The sequence below is a fragment of the Gavialis gangeticus genome, unplaced genomic scaffold (assembly GCF_001723915.1).
Source record: "Gavialis gangeticus isolate Ggan-Ray unplaced genomic scaffold, GavGan_comp1, whole genome shotgun sequence".
NCBI lineage: Eukaryota > Metazoa > Chordata > Crocodylia > Gavialidae > Gavialis > Gavialis gangeticus.
The window spans coordinates 35,126,975-35,138,757 of NW_017729027.1; the positions used below are offsets into that span (position 1 = coordinate 35,126,975).

Genomic DNA, 11,783 nt, shown 5'->3' on the forward strand with positions numbered 1-11,783 from the left:
CGAGGCAGTGGTCGTGGTGTTCCGTGTTCTGGGATTTCCCCAGTGCATTGGAGCCCTGGACAGGACCCTGTCACCTTCCTGCCCCATGGAGACTGGCCCTACTACAGCTGCAGGGGATTTTACTCCATGGTGCTCCAAGCCTCCATGGACCACCATGGCACATTTATGCATATGAGCACTGGCTGGGTGGGTAGCACCCATGATGCCTGCGTGTTTTGGAACTTCAGCCTGATGGGCCTGGAGAGGATGCTTCGTGCTGGGTAGGGGTGACATGTAAGGGGTGCACAAGCACCCCCTGAGTGTGGCGTTTCACTCCCTGCAAAAAGGGGCGGTTACCCCGTGGGCGGTCGCCACTCGCCACCCTGCTGCTGACATAGCCGTCACCATCTGCAGGCGGTCCATGATTGCCCCTGGCTGCCACTGCCAGTGGCATCTGCGGGAGCTCCGCACTTACATCCACTGGGCTCCCACCACTGCCACTGCACTCCTGCCACCGCCAGCACAGCTGTGCACCCCCAGCTGTCGGGGGCATGCACTACTCATGGTGCCAGGGATGCCAGATCTGCAGCTGGGTGCCATCACCCCTCCCCTGCTCATTGGGAACCCTGCCTACCTGCTCCTGCCTTGGTTGATGCAGCCCTATGCTGGCCACCTGGATCCCTGCTAGACGCACTTTAACCACTACCTGCGCCAGACTGGTGTCCTGATGAAGTGTGTCTTTATCTGCCTCGAGCTGCTGGTGCACCCCCACCACCTGCCTCGAGTTCACCAAGGAGAACCTCTCCCAGGTCATGATCACAGTGTGTATGCTGCATAACATCTGCAATGCGCAGAGGGAGGTCTTCCATGAGGCCTGGGTGAGAGGAGGCATGGCAGGTGAAGGACATCTGGCAGCAGGACCACCACCTACAGTGGCAGGGGGTAGCAGTGGTTCCCCCTCCCACTGAGGCTCCAGGAAAGCCATGCCCCTACCAGTGGGGGTCAGGGCACTGGGTGCAGAAGGCTCTAGCCAGTTCCCCACCTGCTGAACTGTCGAGCAGCTGAGCCCACAATCTTCCAGTTTTCCCACAAGGATATTGTGGGATACTAGATCTAAGGCCTTTTGGAAGTTTAGGTATATAATGTCTACCGCATCTCCCATGTTCAGGTGGCGAGAGACCTGGTTGTAGAAAGAGATGAGATTGGTAAGACAAGACCTACTCACAATAAAGCCATGCTGACTGTCATTCAGAATCTTACCTTCTGCGAGCGTATCGCACATAGATTCTTTAATGAGCTTTTCCAGGATTTTCCCTGGGATGGAGGTTAGGCTGATTGGTCTATAGTTGCCTGGGTCCTCCCTCTTCCCCTTCTTGAAGATGGGCACAATGTGGCCTTCTTCCAATCCTCAGGGATCTCCCCTGTGTACTACGAATTCTGAAAGAGCTTTGCTGGGGTTCCACAATGACCTCAGCCAGCTCCTTCTGCACTCTCGGATGAAGTCCATCTGATCCTGCTGACTTGTAAATGTCTAGCTTTTCTAGTTGGTATTGCACCTGCTCAGCATCCACAGTGGGGAGGCTGTCAGTCCCGGCATGTTCCCTATAAGCCTTATCTTGCATGACTTTCCACATGGTTTGGTGAAATACCGAAGCAAAGTGGGCATTTGGGAGTTCAGTTTTTTTCCTGAATGTCGGTTACCAGTTGTCCCGAGATGTTAAACAGGGATCCCACCCTTCCATTTGTTTTCCTTCTACTGCCTACATATCTAAACAAGAACTTCTTATCGTCCTTGACTTCAAAGAGCTAATTGTATCTCTTGCTACACTTCCTGTCCTCTTCTCACTTCCAATGCAGGGAAGAGACAGTAAATCCACCCATCATGACCCCCACACAATGAAGATGTATCAGATGGCCAAAGGGCAGAACATATGCCCTGACTGCACATCAGAGTGAGGGTGGATTGTATAAGCAGCAGGGAAATCATGAGGATGGTTGTATTCAGGAGAAGGTGTTGCAGCAGCAACAGCAAAAGGGCTGAATGCACAAAAGAACAGCAAAGCATCAAATGGCCATAGCTAAATTAAGGTAGGGCTGTTTAAAGCTATGCCTATAATGTTCTTTTTAAAATTAGTTGTGATTAAGAAATACTCGGGGAGGCATGTTTCCGAGCTAGAGTTCTCAAGTTCCCCTGTAGGGTTACCACTATTATTTGCACAGCATTGTATTTCTTGTCAGTTTGATGAAAATAGTGAAACAGGCCCAGGAATGAAGGTTATGAGAAAAAAAGCAGCAGTGTTTTTTAGATAAGCGTATACTTTGTGCTTCTGCTTCACATAGTAGAACATGTCTAAACTGGAATTATCTGATTGCCACTTAGCTGACATATTTGCATGTACTAGTCCAGATGCTCCACAGATATGGACAGTTACCTTAGTCTAAGCCTAGTGTAAATGACACAGATTTGTATTTTGGGACAGATGTTTGTGGAGTGCCCAGTAATCACATGCTATCTAATAAGTTAGCAATGAATTAGTATGGAGTTAAATCTTTAGTGTAGACAAAATCTTGAACAAGGCAGGAGATAGTCCAAAGAATGAAGCACGAAGGGCTAAAATAATTCATCATGTCTATCTTATTAAGATGCTAATGTTTCAAAATAGCTAATTTAGTATCCTTTCTTGAGCTCACACAAATTAGTTTAATAAATAAATGAATCTTAATAAATAAATAAGCTTAATAAATAAAGATTAATGATAAGTGGCTAGCTAATTTCAATATGTAGTTCAAAAAGCTTTGCAAAAGTAATAAATATGGGCTTATTAGTCTGTAGTCTTAGAATTTCTTTCCATAATAATTTGTTTACAATTTTTCCATGTTGCTTGGGAATGCAACATCTTCAGCAACATTTGTTTTCTGGCCTCATTATAGTCTGTGGTGGAGTCACATTTTATAGTATTTGGAGAAGGTAATGAAAAAAAATATGGTGAAACTGTATAACTCTTCTTTCGCCTCTGCCTTTACAATATATGATTATTTAGTGGCAACATGTAAGTAGTTTAGCATATAGATGGATATGAATTGATATAGAATGATCATGTAAATAGATCCAGGAAACTATCTAATTTTTAAATGTGTAATCCCCAATACCAAATTGATCCATCTGGTTGTGAATGCCTACAATGTTATTGGGCAATCCCTTGCATAAAGCTGAAGGGATTGCCCAATGTTTTATGCAACTCAGTTTGGAAATTTCTATCACAAACCTTTTAAAGGATGAATATTTAAATTGATATTATTAAATATCACTTTAATTGAGCTGCTTTGAAACATTACAGAAAGGTGAGAGATGAGTTACAGCCACTCCAAGGACACAGAACTTGAGTGCTTTTGATGGGCTTCATGATTTTATATCCTGCTTGAACTAAATCACTGAGAACCAGATTTTGCCTGGCCCTGTTGTAGCTGTACTGGTGAAGTAGGGGTAAAAAGGACATCTTTCCATCTTAGCCTGCCAGTTTAAGGGCCCGGAAAAAATTGCGGTGGTCCACAGTAATATGTGTCTTGGTGCTGTCTCTAAACTGATAGTTATATCACTTCTAGTGCTGAATTGTACCTAAATGGCACAATTGATGTTTATAGGTAATTGCTTGGATGTATAGGAAAGATATGAAACTGGAGTGTATTGATTATATATAATTGGAATGTATTCCCTTTTTAATTGCCTAAATCCAGTTCTATGAAAACTACTTGTACTTTGTTACATAAGATTTGAAAAAAAAATAATGCAAAGTGATTTAATCAATATTTCTCCTGAAACAAAATTAATTTACATGATATTTTAATGATTAATATAAATGCTTGTGCACTTTGGTAAGATTTCTACTCTTTCATTCTGTCAAAAATGTTTATTCAGAAACAGGTTTCTTTGATTTTCTGTTCCACACAGAAAGCATAAAGGTATAGTAGTAGCAAAAGAAATATTGGCTGAGTAGCAGGGTGACATTCAGATAATTAGCAGAAAACTAAGCTGGCTGTTGAAATCCATAGAAATCAAATTCCAAATAAGAACCTACGTGTCAGGAAATTCTGAAGTAGCTATGGGGCTCTGGAAGGTCTTTTTATTAGATTTGTTTATAGCTATGGTTATTTTAAGAAGATTATAATGCTCTGATTAAGGGTTACTTGTATTTGCTATTATAAACCTCTATTGTCAGAGGTTTCTCCTATAACTTGAGAAAAAATGTTTCCATATGAAAATTGGCATACAGTGGCTCAGGATGAATAGTACTTTTTTCTAAAATTTGGGGAAAAAGTTTTTGGCTGCTTCTCTGTTTGAGGGAGGCAAATACTTAGTGGTTTTATAGGCTTTTTGTTCTCCCTTGGCAAAGCCTAATACATGGGAAAAACAATTTTTCCAGGCCCTTATTCTTTTATGTCAACTATTTCCTTTTTTTAATATTCAAAACATTGAACTTTTAGTAGTTGTTACTTTTTAATACAGCCAAAATATAATTCAATAAACAGCAATGACTCAATAGCTGTAAGAGCTACATTTTATATTTGGTTACAGATTAAAAAAATAAAACAATACAAATGATTTAGTCGCTATTTCTCTTGAAACAAAGTAATTTACATGATATTTTAAACAATCAATATGAATGCTTGTACATTTTGGTAAGATTTTGCCTGTCATTATGTAAAAAATACAGAGCATTATCATTTTCCTTTTTGATTTAGTTTGCTTATTAATGTTGTTTAGACCAGATGCAGTGGGGTTTTAAGTATTTTGCTGGAATGCTACTTTTTAAATGTTCAATATTAGTGACTCATTGAAAGTCTTCTACTTAAAATGATTCCTCTAGTCCGGGGAAGCATCCATTGAATGGGCAAGATTTATTCTTTCCCATAAATCCATTATTCACATAGCTGCCACTGTAAGCTATTTGTCTTCCTCCAAATTACTATAAAACTTCTATGATGTCAAATTATTATATTATATTATATTATATAACAACAAACAAAGAGACAAATGAGCCATGAATTGCTATGGAAAGAAATGGATGGCATCAGAAACCTCTTATGATTCATGTGGGCCACAGAGATAAAGAGAAAGAAAGAGTGAGATAGGCTAGTATTTATGTTATGCTTAGTTATGCTTTTCCCTTCTCTCAGACAGCAGCAGATTATATTTTTTCCCTACTATGTTCAGTGGTCCAGGGCCCGGGCCAGGCTTCCTAGTTTAGTATTCGTATGTAATAAGGTTTTCTATATCTTCATTATATCCAGAATAATTCTTCCATACCACTTATTTGAAAAGCTACATGTCTTCATATGTAAAGTGATTCATTCTTTTCACAGTTGTTAAATAGATGTTAACCAGGGAGCCGATTTGTCTGCATTATCTTATATTTTTACATTGTCACATCTCATCACTTGATTGTCTTTCTAAAATGGCCAGAATTGTCACTCCCTGTTCTGCCCTCATGGCAGACCTAAAGGCCACTACACAGTAGCATTGTATTGTATAAACACTGCTGAGGATTTGACTGTTTGATTTCAATAAAAGTTTCACCACAGTAAGAAATGAACAAACATGTACAGAATTGGATCCACAGATTGAAATCACTAATGTGCTATGTACATTTTTTCATATACTCGTTTAAGGCTTGGTTCATTCAATCTCTTTTAGTTCTCCTTATTTGCAGTTACAGCTTTACTCACAGAACAGCTGTGGCATTTATCTTATAATGACAACTATTTGATAATCTTGACAAAATCCAGATGTGTGTCCTTAATGCTGAAGTCTAGCCATATTTTTGAAAAGAATTCTTTAAAAAAAGAACAATAATATGCAGCAGATGAAAGTTTTACCTTCACTTTTCAATAGGTTTATATTCTCAGTGAGTGTGGGCTCAGTGCGGACTGACAATTTTTTAGCTTATTGCAGGTTGTTCATGATCACATACAGCAGTTTTTGATGTATTTATTTTTACTGAGTTTACATAAATGTACAGTCAATATATTGAAATATTTTGTTATACTTTAGCTAGTATTATGGATATTACTGCAATGAATTAATCCATGAGTTACATATTTCAGACAATGCCCACTGAAATCAAAATGTTCCTGGGAGTCTTTCCAATACTGCAGAGAAAAATAGGAATCTACTTGCAACTACAGTGACATTGCTAGTAAGAGTGGATTGAAAGATAAGTATTCTATGTAGTGAATGTAGAGTCATGGTCATTTTTTGTTGTTGTAGGAGTGACCTCTTGAGTCTTGTTTTGATTTCAGTGAAAGCTTTGCCTCTTGCATTCAGGAGCCTTCGTCTCCTGGTTGACAGTTGAATTGTTCCAGTGGAATGCAGCTGCATGGGAGGTCATAGTCATGGAGGGACTGGCAGCCTCTCAACCAGCTCAAACTAGTACCATCAAGGGCATTAAATATTGAAATGAAGGTATGGGACCGGGCTCTACTTTTAGTGCAGCGCAGTGCAGAGCAGAGTGCCTCCTGCAGCTTCGATAATTCTCTGTTCTTCCATTCTCTTCCGCCCATTTAGGGCTGTGGCACTATACTCAACTTTTGAGCAATGTTCAAAGACGGAATGCTTTTCTTTATAAACATTAGCAATTGTTAAATTCTTTCAAGACATTCTGTGAACATTTAATACCAGTAAATCTTGTTAGATTCAGAGTTCAGCCAAATAACAAAAAGGAAAAGTTTAATTTTCCTCTGCCTGCCTTTCTGCTCACATTTTTCCTTATTCCCTCCCTTCTTCCTTAGTTCTTCACACCTTCAACTTCACATCTTTTTAATCTGTTTTTACACCTGGGAAATTTGTCCTGTTTTGTCTGCCAAATATCTTACATGTTCTTCGTTCCATCCCTGCTTAACAACCCTCACTAAAGCAGAGTTCTTCCTTTCACCTCTCTTGACTTCTATGCCTTATTTTTGTCTGATTTATGGTCCAATCTTGCAGACATTTACAAGGAGAGTAAATTTATGCAATGAGCTACTTATCCAGTAGCTGAAAAAATGGGGTCTTTATTTTGTAACCTTTTTATGATGGAACATTTTTATTCTATTAAGTACAACGTTCATATATGGCGCTATCACCCACGAACCCATAACTTTTTTTATAATGATAATTTATGAATTTGTAAAAAGATGGTAAAGACATAAAAATAAGAAAGCATTTTACTGTCTTTTCTTGAGCCTAAGGTGTGTATACCATGGTCCCATGGATTTTTTTGTAATGGTGCCTACATACGTGGGGTTTTTTTTCTATCAATAATTTAATAAAAGCAAATATAATACCCACTACATGTAAAAAAATTTGTCTTTTATCTTTTAGTGAATAAAATTTTCTGTTCCAGGAATACCAGAAGTCTGAACTTCCTGAGTATGTAAAGATAATAGAAGTTGGGCCCAGAGATGGATTGCAAAATGAAAAGGTGAATTTTACACAGATATACCAGCATTGTTATAATTTGCACAATATTTTTATTCTAATCTATCTGATTGGCTATTATACATGGATATTTAAATGCAATGACAAATCACAGCTTCTGCTTGTGTTAAAAGTTTGATTTGCTTTGCACCATCTATATTTCTATTGCTAGTTGAGTTTAGTAGCTGTGTTGTGGACACAAGCTAGTAAGCGTTCATGCCATGCCTCATACAAACAGGCACCAACCCTCATTGGGGCCCTTCAGTACTACTGTAATAATAAAGTTTCTGTGCAACGTTTCTGGTCTCAGATATAGTCCACCTAAAGTTGTGGGATGGGAACTGGATAGTGTCTTTATATAAGGGGAAGGAAAGTAAGCTTTATACAATTCGCCTGATTCTTTACTATACCCCAGAATTGGCTGTTGTTTCCACAAACAGTATAGCAGACTTGTGCCTTATTCTTACTTGTTCCCTTGCCATGATTGGAGTATTATGATAATAAACAAATGAATTATTTCAGCTTTTTGGCTTGCTTGTAACTAGTATGCCATATTAGAGCATACAAATAGCGACTCAGAGTTTTTTGGATACAGTGGGATATAAACTTAAAAATAAAATCAAAACTAATAACAAATATTAAGTACAGTAACTGATTCCTAGGTCCCTTCCTATTTGGGAGACACTTCATTACTATCCCTGCTGTTACTCATAAACCCATTTGTGAGCAATATGGAATGGTGTCTTTAGATTTCATTGCTCACAAAGAGTATCTGGTCATGGTTTAAAGTAGTGTTCCTTGTTTTGTATTATGGACTTTTTATTTGTAAAAGATATTTATTGCATAACATATTTTGCATGTTTTATGTTCATAGGTCATAGTACCAACTGATATAAAAATTGAGTTAATCAACCAGCTATCCAAAGCAGGATTGCCTGTCATAGAAGTGACCAGTTTTGTTTCCTCAAAATGGGTACCTCAGGTAGGTAAACTGCATGTTTAAGTGGAACTCTGAAATCAAAAGAGTAGTTATAAAAAATCAATACTAGTGAATTTTTTCACAACCTAGCTTACATTAGATGCGAAAAAGAAGGTGGAATTGAGCTAATCTGTTTTATAAAATAATCTGCTGCAATACCACTCACAGTTCAAAAGCCTTAGATTTCCACCTACTCCGTAGAAGACTAGGTACTAAGGTACCCAAACATTGAAGTACCTTTAAATATTTGGATCCTCCAGTCTGCTTTTTAAGGTGAATTCCAGTTACTAATACTGAGGTCTTGTAACATGAATGCTTTATTTTTCTTGGGCATTTGTAACTGGAAGGCTTTAAAACCGAAAAAAACTGTTGGTGTCTATATGGATTTTTGGCATCTTGGATGATCCAACAAAGAACGAAGGTGTTTCAGTGCTGAGTCTTGTACCACCTATCTTTTAACTGCCAGGAAGCATAATGGAATCTACAGCCCTGAGTTAGGTGTCTAGTTTTCTTATAAAATGCCTGAAGTTAATTGTTTCACTCGCACTGAATGTGGAGCTGCCTAAGCTAATTTGTAGGACACACTGAAAAGGAACTAAGTACTAATTCTAGTCTGCAGAAAGAAACTTTCCTACTCTCAGGATTCACAATCCTAAACTCTTTCCTGGAATTAAATGCCTAATCCAGCTCTTTTTCACAAAATATGGGTAGGAACACCCTTTAACAAATGGTACAAAACAAACACCAACAGACTCTACTGCCTGAATAAGGGTGTTTGTGTTTGAAAACTTGCAAAGAACAAATTTTCCAACTATTTAGTTGGTCTAATAAAAGATATCACATCTACCCAAAGAACCGTCTGCCTAGGTCATAGTTAAGCATCTACCTAGGATGTGGGAGATGTGGGTTAAATTCATTCATTTGTTTGTCTGAGAGGATTTGAGCCTGTATCTGGAACATGAATGCTCCAATATGATATTCTGGTGTGAGGCTCTGTCAAAGCTTTTCTATTTAGCCTAGAATAATTAGTCCCTGGGCTGGAGAGACGTGATAATGGATAGGGAACTTGCCTGCAAAGGGGCAGACTTAGGTTCCAGTCATTGCTATAATGAATATTTAGATATTTTTAATTAAGTTGTCATTGGAGCAGGGACTGAAATTTCAGGCTACGTACAGGCATTACATTTCTACTGGGAGAACTGCCACTCTCCTAGTAGAAACCAGGGTCCCTGGCATATGTTCATTTTATGGCCTGATGATATCTGATTCCATATCCCAACAATAATATTTCCTGCCATGCCAAAAATGCATGGCAGTATATGTGATTTTAGGATAAGGTATCAGATCCCAATTGTGCCAGTACAAGGGGAGGCCAGGGTCCCAGGCTCCTACTGAACTACCAAGTTGAAAACTAGGTGGCTGTAGTACGACCAAACAATCTTAGGTTCCAGTCCGGGGACCACAGTGCAGCCAGTTCAAGACTCCAGTGCAGTCTTTGGGCTGGGATAATCAGTTGATTGTGAGTCTCAACTGCAAGATTGCACCAGAGGTGGTTCAAAGCTCAGATGTAGTCCCGTGGCTGAGACTAGCAGTTGGTTGATCCCAGCACTAGAACTGGGAGACTTGAGGAGCGTTGGTTACACTACCATACGTTCAATTGAAGGTGTGTTGGAAACCAGTCACAAAAATGTTACACATCCTTTGTGGAATTGTGTTGTATTTAGTATCCTGTTTTGTCACACTGTTAATTCCTTGACTATGTAGCAGATGCAATTTGTGATGTGATTAACAGGTTAATTGCATCTTAGTTGTAATGTTTGCTAGTGACCTAGGAGCATACAATTATTGATTCAGTTTCTCCTAGGGGAAAGATCTCCCCTGCAAGAAAGATCTCCCCTACATCTTTACATCTGGAAGATCTCCCCTGCAAAAAGACTTTCAGAGGAATGAACACGTGTACCCTCCTTTTCTGGTCCAGTCCAGGAGGGAAATCAAGAAGCAGGGCAATGCTTCTTAGGCTTCTCCGAATAAAGAACTTGCCTAATTTGGGGAATGAGTTGGGGGAACATTGCCCCGCTGCTTCACTCCCCTGCTGGTTCAGTCTGTTCTGGGGAATGGGCAGGAGGTTTTACCCTAGTGCTCTGTCCACTGTACTCATAAAACTGGAAGCAGATCAGAGGAACAGCATCCAATTGCTCCCCACTCATTCCCAAGCTTGGGGGTCTTTTCTCATGATTCCATTCCCACCTGGGCCTGGAAGGAGTAGAGAAGCTGCTATACTCCCTCCCTCCCCAGATCTGTGTCACCCTGGTCTGGAGAAGATATAAAGAGCAGGGGAGAAAATGTAGCTGCAGGCAGAATGTCTCTACTGCTCCTTCTCCAAGAAATATTTCTAAAGGTGAACATTTTTCAGAAATTTCTATCCCCTAGAAATGAACACGTGTTCCAGGCCTGAGTATTTCTGAGAGGTGAGTTCAGAGAATCACTAAGTCGTAGAGCAGGGGTGGGCAAAATATAGCTTGCAGCCAGGTTCAGCCTGCCAGGCAATTCCATCTAGCCCACCATAAGCCCCCTGTAAGCTCTAATCCTCACTGCCCCCATGAAAGCCAGTCTCCATGCAGGAGGTGCAGCTCTGGTTGCTAAGAGACCAACCCTCACCCCAGTCTGGCCTTTGGGCAGCCCGGAGCCCAAGTTAGAAAGTGCTGGAGACAACAAACCTCTACATGGCAGAGGCTTTTGCCTGGCCACCCCATGGCTGTTTCTAGCCTCCCTGCTTGCAAGTCAGGAAATTTCCATTGGGCTGGGGTCCAGGGACTCCTGTTGGGGGAAAGAGGGCTGGGAGTGCAGGGACCCAGTACTGTGGGGTGAGGCTGGGCTGTCCCTGCACGCTGCAAGAGTGCAGGATTTGCATGCTATGGGGCTGGGTGGAGCTGGCCCTGCATGCTGCCACTACATGCAGCTGGGGACTTGGGAGGGAGTGCAGGAGCAGTATGTTATAGGACCAGGTAGCGACCAGGCAGTTATGAGACCAGGCTGGCCCTGCACCCTGCCACCATGTGTGGCAGGGGACTTAGGTAGGTAGGAGCGCTATTGGTCCAGGTAGGGCTGGCCCCACATGCTGCTGCCATGTGCAGCCAGGTACGTGGGTGGGAGCTGCATGTTATAGGGCCAGGTGGGGCTGGCGCCACATGGTTTCATAGTTTCATAGTTTCTAGGGTCGGAAGGGACCTGAGCAGATCATCTAGTCCGACCCCCTGCCATGGCAGGAAGAGCACTGGGGTCAAATGACCCCAGTAAGGTGGTCATCCAACCTCCTCTTAAAAACCCCCAGGGTGGGAGCCTGCACCACCTCACTTGGAAGCTGGTTCCAGA

At 40.9% G+C, this 11,783-nt stretch overlaps 1 protein-coding gene across 3 annotated transcripts in view; it reads left to right on the forward strand.

The window, feature by feature from the left end:
- The first annotated feature begins 5,168 nt into the window (after positions 1–5,168).
- HMGCLL1 (3-hydroxymethyl-3-methylglutaryl-CoA lyase like 1) overlaps positions 5,169–11,783 on the forward strand; it is a 117,992-nt gene continuing 111,377 nt past the window's right edge. The window contains exons 1-3 of one of the 3 annotated variants that reach the window (XM_019520557.1): positions 5,169–6,439; positions 7,359–7,436; positions 8,307–8,414. In XM_019520557.1, the coding sequence (XP_019376102.1) occupies positions 6,434–6,439; positions 7,359–7,436; positions 8,307–8,414 (192 nt within the window). In that variant the 5' untranslated portion in view covers positions 5,169–6,433. Of the gene's footprint in view, positions 6,440–7,358; positions 7,437–8,306; positions 8,415–11,783 lie in introns of those variants that run through there. The other 2 variants (XM_019520554.1, XM_019520556.1) reach the window with 2 other exon arrangements.